Source organism: Selaginella moellendorffii, unplaced genomic scaffold (genome assembly GCF_000143415.4).
Source record: "Selaginella moellendorffii unplaced genomic scaffold, v1.0 SELMOscaffold_33, whole genome shotgun sequence".
In the NCBI taxonomy this organism is placed as follows: Eukaryota; Viridiplantae; Streptophyta; class Lycopodiopsida; order Selaginellales; family Selaginellaceae; genus Selaginella; species Selaginella moellendorffii.
This window is the reverse complement of record NW_003314294.1, coordinates 442,931-454,912: the sequence shown is the minus strand read 5'-3', so window position 1 is coordinate 454,912 and position 11,982 is coordinate 442,931. Positions and strand designations below refer to the sequence as shown.

Genomic DNA, 11,982 nt, shown 5'->3' with positions numbered 1-11,982 from the left:
AAATAAGGAAAAAAATGGAGGTTTTAGGACGTTTTAAAGCAGCTGAGCAGCAAATGCCCACGCCAGGCATTTGCAGTGCTCAGTACGAAGAAGATCAGGACGAAACAAAAGCGGGACAAAACTTCTTTACGCCAAGTACAAAGAAAGATATCATCCTGGGACGAGTTTTCTAAGCTTTTATCTTTGCTTCTTTACCGTCCCGGATTTTGATTTCTCTGGAGAAGATTTTAAAGGAGAGCTTTTCACTCGGTATTTTATATTGAGTGGGATCTTCACAAAAAGCTGCAGGATATAAAAATCTCTCGCAAAGAGATATGATTTCTTCTACGCACGCAAAGGAAAGAGCACGGCCTCCCTTAGGAAGCTGTTCATCTGGATTGCGTCCTTGAACTCGTCAAAGCTTACCCGACCATCGCTGTTAGCATCCATTCGATCAAACATCTCGTCCAGCTTCCCTGGCTCGGTGATGTCTCCCGGCAAGCATTCTTCCGGAAGAGCCTGGAAAAGATAGAAGCGAGAAAGGTTTAAAGAGCTCTAAGTTGTGCTTACTCTCAACATCGATGCCAGTTCGTCTTTGGAAATGTAGCCAGAGCCGTCCGAGTCATACATCTAAAGAGTTTGAGAGAATTTCTAGTGTCGCTCGGAAAGAAAAAAAGGAAGAACGAAAGAAATCTTACTTGAAAGCAGAGTTTGAGAGCTTCGTCCCCGTGAGACTGCTTGAGTGACGTGAAGCCGCAGACGATCTCACGCATGTCGACCGCGCCGTCCCTGTTGTGATCGAACAGGTCGAAAATGCGAGGTGCCAGAGGAAGCAAGGACCTCATCTTCATTGCCTCCAGAACCGCTTCGAATTCACCCAGTGCGACGTCCACGCCGTTTGTGGAGCTGTCAAGCAGTCATATCAGTAGAGTAATTACCAGCGCTCCAGGATGAGTCTATCTTACAGCTTTTTGAAGTGGCTGACGAGATCCTGGAGCTCGTCGCCGCTGAGAGACCGTGAACCGACCAGGCTCTTCAAGTTCTTGGTAAGGTGTAAGAACTTGTTGCTGACGATGCTAGCAAAAGCTGCTGCTCGAAACTTTCGACGAGCATTGAAGAAGTGTAGCTGGCGTATGACTTCTTCGGGTAGACGGTCTTGCTTTGCAATGTCTCCTCGCACCCATGGATCTGAAACCAGCTGCACAAACACTTTTCGATTCTCAGCAGGAAGAGGCTCAAACGAGAGACAAAGGCAGGATATAAAGCATTACCGCCTTGGCTGACGGCCTTCGATGCGGATCGACAGCCAGTAAGTCACGTATGAGCTGCTTGGCATGGCTGGAAATAGTTTTCCAAGTGTACTCTTCAAAATTCACATCACCCTGGAAGGAAGAAAGCTTAGATTTATTAGCAAAGGCAGTCAATGCCTACCGCAAGAATGAGGTCCAGCTTCTCTTTGTTACTTGTTCCATGAAATGGTGGATACCTGGTTAACCCAAAGAAAGAAGATAACACGATTAAACAAGGTTGAAGAAAAATGAAAGTTTGCATGGTTACCCGCACAGAAGGATGTAGAGAATCACCCCCAAGGACCACATATCACTCGCAGGAAGCACGTCTCGATGCGATAAAGTCTCTGGAGCAACGTAGTCAACTGATCCAAACATTCCAACGATCGGACTCGTTGCTCCATCAATCTGGCTCAAACCAAAGTCCATGATCTTAAGATGGTTATCCTCTTCCGGGGTCAGGAAGAGGCAATTCTCCGGCTTGAGGTCCCTGTGGACTATCCCAGCATCATGAAGGCTACACAATCCAGTTGCGAGCTCCTTGACAACTTTAGCCGCCTGAGCTTCCGAGTACTTCTCTTGAGCAACTATCCTGTCAAACAGCTCCCCTCCGGAGCAAAGCTCCAGCACCAAATGCACGCCTGCTTCGTCCTCGTAAACGTCGTGTAAGTGGACGATGTTTGGATGCGGTGACACATTCTCCACTATCCTTTGCATTACTATGATCTCATTCGCGACCAGTGCCTCGGAAATTAAGCTGTCCTGCGTTGGCCCTGCCGTGCTCTTCCTGCCTCTAGAACCCCTGCCTCGCTTAGTAGCCCCTGCCAAAGGCCTTCCACCATTCTTCTTGTCACCATAGCCAAAGCCTTGCTTCCTCAAAGTCTTTATGGCAACTTCAGTACCATTTTCCTTGTGAACTCCCTTCCTCACCACCGAGAATCCTCCATACCCCAAAACTGGACCAATTATGTAGTCATCCTGGAGCCTGTGCCTGCCGTTGCTATCCTGTAAACTCATCCTCGGAAAAATCTGATACCAGAGTTACTTGTTCCACTGCCACCAATTATCCAGTTTCCCTTCTCGTCCTCCGCGTCTCCTCCTTTTCTTCTTCCACCCGGATGGATGAAATCTTGCTTACTAATCCCTGTAGATGTTTGTCAAAAGCTCACCTGGAATTCTTTGCCTTCCCTTCTTTGAAACTGGTGGAACGAAAGAAGAAAAAACGCTTTTTTTTCGCACTCCAAGCATCGTTTCTTCCGAAGGAGACGAGGCAATGACATAACCCTCTCGAACGGCACAGCAGATTCAACGCTTCTACACCAACAGGGAAACAAAAAAACGTATTTTGCTTTGCTTTGGGTGGGAATAAACGCGCTTACTTGTCGTTTCCTCTTAGTTCTTAGTCGCGACTCCTGTTCATCCCCATAGACTGGCCAATTTGATCCGCGCGACCGACCGACCTGCGCCATGGACTGGAATTCGAGATTCCTCTTCCGCGACTTACCGCAGGGGACTCCATCTGGTGGAATGCCGGCCGGCAGCGCGACGACCATCGCCATCGCCCTACAAACCCCAAGCCCTAATTCCCGCGCTTTCTAGAATTTAAATTTAAATTGGACCCCTTTTAACTTCACCATCACAAACATAGAAGTGGAAAGCTTAGAAAACGAACATCCAGCCATGGATTGTGTCCAAATCTTTGGAGAGACGCTCCTTTCATAGAGCGGCATAAATAAAAAAATGGAGGAAAGCCACAGCTGGATGGAATTCACACTCGTCCTTCTTGCCAATGATGCGAGCTCATAGTGGGCTGCGATTGTTGGATCCAAGGATTGTGGCCACCACTAGACAATTTTTTAAAGCTTCAAGGAAGTACTTTTTTTCGTTCTCTGTCCTGGAACACACCTTTCCAACAAGTTTCTTCTCGCTTTTGGGATTGATTCCTTGAAAGCTTTCGCCAGATCCAACCAACAAAAGGAGGAGGGGATGGATTCTCCTCTGGGAGATGCGAACACCACCTTGATCTTGCTCGCGCTCGTGTTCTTGAGCTCCATTGTCGCGGACGTGAGTTGTAGCAGCGATGATCCGTCGCTGAGCGCTTTCTTCTACGATTATACGTGCCCCCAGCTCCAGGACATCGTTCGATCGGACGTGGAGAAGGCTTTCAAGCGCGAGGCACGGATCGCGGCGTCGCTCCTCCGCCTCCATTTCCACGACTGCTTCATCAATGTGAGTAAGCAATCCAAAACTCTGAAAGCTTTAAGTAGTACCTTAGTGTTCTCCCAAGTTTCTCGGGCGAAAGAGAAGAAAAAAAAACGATTTTTTTCCGCAGGGATGCGATGCCTCGGTGCTGCTGGACGACACCAAGACCTTCAAAGGCGAGAAATCTGCGCTGCCCAACGCGAACTCTCTCCGTGGATTCGAACTCATCGACGCGATCAAGGCCAGAGTGGAGATCCAGTGCGAAGGAGTCGTCTCCTGTGCTGATATCTTGACGCTCGCTGCTCGAGACTCAGTCGCACTGGTACGTAGCAGCAAAAAAATCCCTCCTTTCTGATCGATCGATCGGTCCAACTCTTATCAGACCGGAGGACCATCGTGGGAAGTGCTGCTCGGGCGGAGGGACAGCCTCACTGCCAACAGAACCGCGGCCAACGTTCTCATCCCACCCCCTATAGCCGACGTTCCAAAGCTCGTCTCAATGTTCGCCACAATGGGGCTCACCGAGGTAGACATGGTAACACTTTCAGGTACGTAATCCAATCCCCACCGTCCATCGGCCCGCCCATTCTGACCCGGAATGTCCACTGTTCTTGGCGCCAAGGCGCCCACAGCATCGGCCAGGCGCGATGCTCCACCTTCCGCCAGCGATTATTCGACGATCGCGGCAGCGGCAGCCCCGATCCGACCATGCAGAAGCAGTTCCTGGGCTCGCTGCAAGAGATTTGCCCCCGGCAGGGCAACGGCAACGCGGTGGCGCCGCTGGATTTCGTGACGCCCATGCGATTTGACAACAATTACTACCTCAATCTCCAGTATGGCAAGGGGATCTTCGCGTCGGACCAGGTGCTCTTCAGCGGGCGCGGGATCACGGAGAACTACGTGCGCTACTACAGCTACGATCAAGACGCATTCTTCCAGAGCTTCGTGCGATCCATGATAAAAATGGGCAACATCACGCCGCTCACAGGGAAGAGAGGCCAGATTCGAAAGAACTGCCGAAGACCTAATTAGGGCAAATCGACGATTCCAACTGACCTAAGGGCTTAGGGCAAAACATAAATTAAAAAAAAGCAATCTATGCACTGCCCGGGAATCGAACCCGGGTCTGTTCCGTGGCAGGGAACTATTCTACCACTAGACCAGCAGTGCAGCGCTGATAGCACTAGCCTTTTTTCCATCAAATCTTACGTCAAGTTCTACTATCCAATGGTAGAAGCACATGGCAAGCCTTGATATTTTTTTCCTCTTGTCATAGTAATCAAGGGATCCTTTCTAGCTTTATAAGATTGTGATTGCAGAACTTGGCAACATTCTCCATTGTTTATCTCCAATTCTACAATAGCAATTCTCAAATGTATGATATAGAGGAAGTTTACTCAAGAAACTGGAAGAATATAGAGCGGGAATCTTTATAGAGCTAGTTACTAGATAGCCTGGTAGGCATAGCCAAGTTCCTGGAATAATACCAAGGGAGAGTCTAAACAAACCATGAAAGGAGACGATCCAAATGACCCCTTCGATTTGTTTGTCAAATACTACAAGCATTTGCATGTGCTGGTACTTTCTTTCCTATCATTGTTTTGAGCAAGTGGTTTTGTTTCTTCGTGCGAGGTGAATGAAATGAATGAATGTGTGAAAGCTCTATAACTTTGGAGATTGATATTTGGATGGAGTGATAGACCAACAACCGGATGCTACTCGAAAACTTTGATATCTCTGAAACAACATCGCTGTCCGGGGATCTCTCTATTTCTTGGGAGATCTCCGATCAGAATAGTGTGGATCATCTCAGGTCTCCTCCTTGAGTCCCTTCCTTTCCACCTCTAAACTGTCCCAGCCATATGCTCAATGATTGACCCATGAATTGTTTATGATCGCGGGCACGAGTGAGATCCCTGGCAACCAACAACAAACACCAGAAAACGAGCGAGCTTTGGAGTTCAACGAACGATCCTTGATGAAACCCATGCTCATATGCTTAAGCAACCCAGATTCCCGTGGACAAAGCTTCCCAGGACTAAAGAATTCGAGCTCTGTGTTTGGTGATCGTCCACATTCATCGAGCTTCCATCATCCTATTAGTTTATCATATTATGGCCAAAACACATCATTTACTTAACCCAAATGAGCTGGTTTAGGACAAAACAAAGCGACGCGGACTTGTTTGCTTGGATTGTCGTGTCAATGGAAGTGTCACGGTTGAATTTGTCCCTGCGTTGTGCTTGGAGAGGAGTGAAAGAAAGAATGCGTTTTCTTTGCGGAAACGCAGCCGGGGTGATTATTCTAGGGCCATAATGTTTGTGGTTGTTCTTGCAAACTCTACTGTTTAGCTGATCACGCTTTGATGGGACGAAAGCAAAAGGACTGACTCGAATCATGCTGTGTGTTTGCTCCCTTGTTGTTAGTTCGTGTTGATCCATCGTGCGGATTAAAAATTGGCATCTGGTTGATTCCTTGGAGCAAACTTTAGCTAAGTTTTTCTGGGTGGGATTACGACACCCCTGGATGGATCATCCCTGTAGAAACATAGGTAGAGCTCTAGCTAGCTAACTTTTTTAGCTCTAATCTTTCCTGCATGCTTGTATTCGTTGATAATTTAGCGATTAATTAGTACATTATGCATTACGCATGGCAAAGGTGGTGAAATTCACGTGAATGTCCAGGAAGCTGTTCAAGTCAAACTGTAAGTTCCCGGGGGGAACGCCTTAGAAGGAATATTTGCCTGGGAAGCAACTCAAGCTCGCAAACCAGGAAAGTCCTCTTTCTTGTCTCGTGAAGTCAAACAATTGGTTGCTTCCAACTGGGATCACGACTCCCCCAAGAACTTGTCCGTGACCCCTATCTTAGCTCCGCCACCCCGCTTTGAATCCATCCAATCCAACCCAATTGAACAAAAAAGAAGTTCCACAGAAGAACGGAGGAATCGGAGATCCGCCAACGAGTCGTTGCATGGGAGATTATTCGGGAATCATTTACGGGGGGTTAGGGTTTAAGCAAGAGCCCTAAAAATTCGTGGGCTATGGCGGCAAGGACGACGGTGGAATCCGTGGGCGGGCCAGCGGTGCCAATGCTTGGCCCTCTTTTCCGGTATGTATTTATCGGCGCTCTTCACTCTAGCTAGCGTTTTAAACTCATTCCCGAGCGAGTACTGGAACTGTTAGTGGAGGGATTTTTCCCCCCCTTTTTTTTTTCTTTGCCCATCTGGGGGAGAAGTTTGGCGGCTTGCGTTGTTGCGTGGTCCTTTTTAGCTTTTCATCCGGCCCATGCCATTCATTCAAGCGTTGGAAGAGATGAAAATGGAGAGAATTCTTCCCTCTCTCTCGCATTTTTTATGCATTCTTTTCTCATTTTTTTGCTTTTGTTTTGTTTTGTTTTCGTTTATTTTTTGAGAGAGAGAGAGCGCTTTGGTGGTGGTCGTATCTTCTGTGAGCGAGTGATCCTTTGGCAAAGTTTTTCTGAGATTCTCTGCGAATTTTCCTTTTCTTGTTTGTTTCCATCTCCTTGGGATCACTTCCTCCGGCATTATCGGTTTTTGCAAACACTCGCTTTCCCCCTTGGCCAGCCGGCAACAGTGTGCTTTAAGTTCTAACTCGCGTGTCCTTGGGTACTGTAAGAGACAAGCGCAGCGCCTCTATCCCTGCCAAAGAAAAAGAGAGGGAAAAAAAAAATGGAGAGAGAGAGAGAGAAGAGAACACTACTCTGCAAGCAAGCGATCGCTCGCTGCTGACCACCCCTGGATTGAATTCTTTGTGGTCCTTTCAGTGACTCATCGAGCTGTGCAACTCTGTCTGCCATAGCCAGTGTGTGTTTTTAAAGGTTTTTTTTTTCCTCTTCCTGGCTGTGAAAGGGAGTGTTTTTTTTTTTTCCCCCTCTCCTCGTTCTTTCGTCTTCACCACGGGCATTATAGGTGTACGCAGCTTCTGGTCATTTCCGGCTCCTCCGCGGCATTAGAATACGCAAGAGAGATAAAAAGTATAAGGAGGAGGTCCCCTTCTTAATGCTTTGCGGGTTTCAGTCACGCAATTGGAAGCTAGAGTTGCCGCCTCGTTGCTTCCTTGCTTCCTGTTCGTTTGGTTCGTTCGTCCCCCCAGGCATTGATCTTTCTCTTTATCCTTTGTTTTCTTTTCTTCTTCTCTGTGCCATTGCATTCCTCCCGGCATAGCTTTTGCTAACTCAACGCGTATGTCTGTCGATTCAGTCGGTCTGATCTAGTTGTTATAAGATCCTTGCGAGTTGTTCTGCACTCATTTTCATCCCAGGGAAACGTGTTGGTGTTTCGAGCCGCTGCTGCCGCGGCTGCTGCTGCTGTACTCTTGCTCGTGCGTCTATAGCTTGTGTTACGCTGTTCCAGTCCACCTTTGAGTTTTTTTCTTTCTTTTTTGATCCTGTTTTTTTTTTCTCTTTTTTATAACTTAAGCTTAGTGTATAGTATAGTATTGCATCTGCACATCACTGCACTGGTGCTCTCTTTTTCCTCCATTGCTTTTGTTCAGGGCTGTGCCTGTGCTTCTTTTCGTGTACTTGGGGAACTGCCAGATACGCAAAAACAGCCTTCCTTTTGCTCTCTCTGCTGCTGCTGCCCAGGAGCAGCACAGGTGCATTGTTCGCTCCATCAGGTTTTTCCTCTCCTCCTCTTGCCCTTTGCTAAGTATGCTGGTGTGTTTAGGAGGGAGTGGGCCCTTTGTGCTGCTATGCTTCCATTGTTGGGCTTCTTGTTTTCTTGCCAGGTGATTCCAACTCACTGTTTCTCTTTGTACTGGCTGGCTAGACTCTTGATTTATGAGCGGCTCTAGACTCTCCTTCTTTTCTCACTCGCAACTGCTCGACCAGGCTCGGGTGCTCTTTTGCGACATTTCTTCAAGCCTCTCTTTATCCTTTGCAGCTTTCTCCTGCTGCCCGTGTCAAAATTTCAATCAAACGACCCTGCTTTCGCTCTATACCTCTCGCTTCGCTGCCCCTCTGTGTTAGATTACACAATTGCTCCAAGTTATCCAGTTGAGCGTTATTGTTGTCTCTTGGAATGATGGTAGAATGGTTTTTGAGGACTGAAGTAAGTGGTTGTTTTGGGCTATTGCGATGTGTGTGCGTAAGAGTCATCTTGCATTGCTTGCCGCGACAAAAAGAACGATTTTGATGCTGAATTGTGCTTGTTTCTGTGACAGAATCGAGCAGGAGATATCACACCATGGCTCGTGCTCGTTCTTCCGGCCTTCCAATCACTGGATGTCATCGTTATCTCCTAAGCTAGCTACTGAAGGCCTACATTCCGAGAATTCTATCGATTACAACGCGTGCGTGATACATGGCTGCTGTACCACACGTATCGTCTGCCGAGTCCCTATTCCATGAGGGCATGGACGTCTCGCATCCTCAAGCGCTGCCTCGAGTCGTCACCACCGCTCAGCAGCACGGCTTCTCCACGCCTATGTCCCTTGATTTCCACGACAAGTTTACTTTGGAGAGATCACTTCCAAGCTACGCCTCGTCGAGCTTTCAGCTGGTCGGACAGTCTTCCTCTTCTTGGGAGCCGCAGCAGCAGAATGCCGACACACACTTCTTCACGTCCAGCGGCAATGCAGCAGCACAGGTGTTGAGTATACACTCCTCGCATCATCTCACCGGAGGAGAACAGCATGAAATTCTCGTCGACTGGCAGCAAATGGGAGATTTTGCGTCGTCCCTTGGGAGTGGAGGCTCTGGTTTAACTCCCTCGAGCACTACTACGACTGCTACTACAGCTCAAGGAGCGGCATTGTCCGATGGAACCATGGTGGAGCTAATTGGACGGATAGGGGGGTGTCTCTCCACCAGTGCGAGCACAAACTCTTCAATGAGATCGAGTCCTCATCTCCTGGCGTCCGAGGCGAAAAGTGGATGGAATTCTCCAGTGGAGGCGGCAAGTCAGCATCACGGGACTCATGGTTTCATTTCGTTTGGGAACGGTAACGCCGCCGCTGCTGCTACTGCTTCTCACTTAAGTCAAGCCGTCTTTGCGTTGGTTGACGAGAACAAAGATCACATCAGATCTGGTGTTGCGATCCCACTTTGCCAGGCTGATGCAAGTAAGTTGCCAGTTGTTGAGACGAAAGTTGAGGCATCTGTGGATGACACGAGTGGGGCCAAGAGCGCGCAAGAAACAAGTAAGCGATTGCAATTGGCCGAGTTCGTTCCGTGTCTCAAAAATCTGGTTTTTTCTTTTCCTTTTTCCCGCAGGCCAGGCGTCGATTGTCAAGGAATCCACCGGAAGGAAGCGGAGGACATTGTCCGAGGACAAGCTCAAAGACGGTTCTTCGTGTGTGACCAGCAGCGGTGTCAAGGTCCGTGATTCTCTTAACAAGAATTCGCGGCTTTTCTTTCCTTTTCTTTTTCTCTCAACTAAGCGTCGTTCTTGTGTCTCGACAGGATGGAGAGCAAGTTAAAGGGAAGCGACAGAGGAATCCAAACGCGAAGGAAGAGTCAAAACAGCATGGTAATGGTAAAGCCGATCGAAGCAGCAGTGACAACTCTGGAAGCACAAGCCCCAAGTCAGTCAAGGAGAACACAAAACCACCCGAGCCTCCCAAGGACTACATTCATGTGAGAGCTCGAAGGGGACAAGCAACCGATAGTCATAGCCTCGCTGAAAGGGTAAGCTACCTGTGAACTTTAATTGCGAGAGTTCGTGCATTTCTCTATTTCAATCGCACTTAAAATTCCCATTCCTTCTGTACCAGGTTCGAAGGGAGAAAATCAGCGAGCGTATGAAGTTCTTGCAGGATCTAGTACCCGGATGTAACAAAGTAAGTTTCAATGCATTTGCCAGGGGCTTCGATGATGGCTGATGAGAATTCTCTCTCCCTGCTGTAGGTTACTGGAAAAGCCGTGATGCTTGATGAAATCATTAACTACGTCCAGTCGCTCCAGCGTCAAGTTGAGGTACAGCTCGTCGAAGTGTTGATTCTCAATGTATTTACGCGAGTTTTCTTTAAACCAGTTCCTGTCAATGAAGCTGGCAGCCGTGAACCCCCGCCTGGAGTTCAACGTCGAAAGTCTACTAGGAAAAGAGGTCCGTACGCTGCTAAAAATCCTTTTTTTTTCTGTGTCCTTGTTTTAGTTCTTCTTGAGGCTAAGTCTAGATTTGTTCTCCTCGGCTTAGGTGCCGCATGGACGGGCCTCTCCAACAAATTTTGTCCTGGGGCCCCAAAGCTATTCGCAGCAGCTGCATCAAGCACAACACAGTGCCTTGCAACTTGCCGGTTTCGACTTGAGAACACTGACCGGTTTACAAGAAGCTGCTATGCGAAGAGGAGCTTTCCCGTGCCTCGATCCATACAGTGATCCCGCCTCACAGGTACCAAAGAATAAAAGCAAAAGCGTAGTAGAAGCTTTGAAAGTTCTAAACTTTTCCTCACTTTTTTGGCTTGTAGACATCAAGTGTTTGGGATGGGGAGCTACAGAACATCGTTCACATGATGGGCTTTGTGGAGAATGGTCAGTGAAAGAGTTTATAGTCTCAGCCTCTCTAAAGTTTAAACTCCTTTGATTTTTTGCCAGGTCCTTGAAGATTATTTCTTGCAATTGTTTTGTTCGTACCGCTGCTAACCAGACTAGAGAAGAGAAGATTACTCACAACACCAGCGAGGAAGGGAGGTATTTTATGTATCTACTTGCGACAATAAGCTCAGCGCTATACATAAGAATTTGGACAAGCCGAGTGCTGCGACCGGGATGGATCAACGCGAATTGCCTCAAAGGAGAAGAAAAGTTGAGCCATTTCGGTGCCAGTGTACACTTGAAACTACATAGCTTCTTTGTTGCGGCCTGGCGTCCTTGTATTATATTATATATATATGATTAAAATATTAATGTATTTATATGTGCGTGCTTAAGTTGATCAAAGACTTTGTGATTTGGACATGACTTTGTTTGCGGAAAAAACACCGAAAAAGTATAGAAACATGACATGGAAGTCATGATGTTATATTCCTCACGATGTTAAGTTTGTATGTTTGAATTATAGATTTTCTTCCATTGCATGCCCAAAGTCGTGATTCTTTCCAGTGTGGATCGCATTTCTAGTTATAGCCAGTCAAGGAATTTCCGCGCGCTCGTGATTTCCAAGTACCAAGCGCGAGCTTTGGTACTTGGAAGAATTTTGGTCTCTCTTTGGCTTCTCGAAGAGGTGTGTGTGGTTGGATTCACGCTCGAAACAGTCCCGAAGATCACGGAAGAAAGAAGTACTCCAACCAAAAACATCGCAAAGTCCACAAGCTTCCAAGATTGACTAGGAGAAGTGGATCGACGTTTCTACACTGAGATTCTTGCATTGCATGCCCCCCACGTCCAAAAGTGATATCTTTTTTGTTGAGAGTGGGATTCGAACCCACGCCCTTGCGGACCAGAACCTTAATCTGGCGCCTTAGACCAGCTCGGCCATCTCAACTTAACGCTATAGTTAATGAATCGTCCACGTGTCTGAGACACTTGTCAAGTTCTTAGAGACTTAAGGGTT

General features: G+C 47.6%; 3 protein-coding genes and 2 non-coding genes across 9 annotated transcripts; 2 read left to right on the top strand and 3 right to left on the bottom strand.

Moving 5' to 3' along the window:
* Nucleotides 1-222: 222 nt before the first annotated feature.
* On the bottom strand, nt 223-2,819 carry LOC9638938 (calcium and calcium/calmodulin-dependent serine/threonine-protein kinase). The gene is made up of 8 exons (XM_024682220.1): nt 2,648-2,819; nt 1,537-2,582; nt 1,411-1,465; nt 1,251-1,361; nt 945-1,177; nt 678-885; nt 550-609; nt 223-498 (listed from the first exon to the last, which is right to left on the bottom strand). The coding sequence occupies exons 2-8, from the start codon at nt 2,283-2,285 to the stop codon at nt 325-327; spliced, it is 1,590 nt and encodes a 529-aa protein (XP_024537988.1). The 5' UTR covers nt 2,286-2,582; nt 2,648-2,819; the 3' UTR covers nt 223-324.
* A 139-nt stretch (nt 2,820-2,958) lies between these two features.
* LOC112348882 (peroxidase A2-like) lies at nt 2,959-4,574 on the top strand. Its single transcript, XM_024682221.1, has 4 exons — nt 2,959-3,497; nt 3,601-3,792; nt 3,853-4,018; nt 4,093-4,574. Exons 1-4 carry the CDS (start codon nt 3,255-3,257, stop codon nt 4,500-4,502), a joined length of 1,011 nt encoding a protein of 336 aa, XP_024537989.1. The 5' UTR covers nt 2,959-3,254; the 3' UTR covers nt 4,503-4,574.
* Nucleotides 4,570-4,640, bottom strand: TRNAG-GCC. The gene has a single exon. It is a non-coding gene; the product is annotated as a tRNA-Gly (tRNA).
* A 1,899-nt stretch (nt 4,641-6,539) lies between these two features.
* LOC9638937 (transcription factor bHLH62) lies at nt 6,540-11,344 on the top strand. Of its 5 annotated transcripts, XM_024682185.1 has the most exons (11): nt 6,564-6,578; nt 7,985-8,107; nt 8,654-9,631; nt 9,705-9,808; nt 9,894-10,118; nt 10,205-10,270; nt 10,338-10,406; nt 10,465-10,536; nt 10,627-10,821; nt 10,898-10,961; nt 11,025-11,344. In XM_024682185.1, exons 3-11 carry the CDS (start codon nt 8,794-8,796, stop codon nt 11,030-11,032), a joined length of 1,641 nt encoding a protein of 546 aa, XP_024537953.1. In that variant the 5' UTR covers nt 6,564-6,578; nt 7,985-8,107; nt 8,654-8,793; the 3' UTR covers nt 11,033-11,344. The 5 variants fall into 5 exon arrangements, with proteins under 5 accessions (XP_024537954.1, XP_024537953.1, XP_002977203.2 ...); XM_024682186.1 differs by lacking the exon at nt 7,985-8,107 and having other exon boundaries at nt 6,540-6,578; XM_002977157.2 differs by lacking the exon at nt 6,564-6,578 and having other exon boundaries at nt 6,616-8,107.
* Nucleotides 11,345-11,832: 488 nt separating this feature from the next.
* TRNAL-AAG lies at nt 11,833-11,913 on the bottom strand. The gene has a single exon. It is a non-coding gene; the product is annotated as a tRNA-Leu (tRNA).
* Between the last annotated feature and the right edge of the window lie 69 nt (nt 11,914-11,982).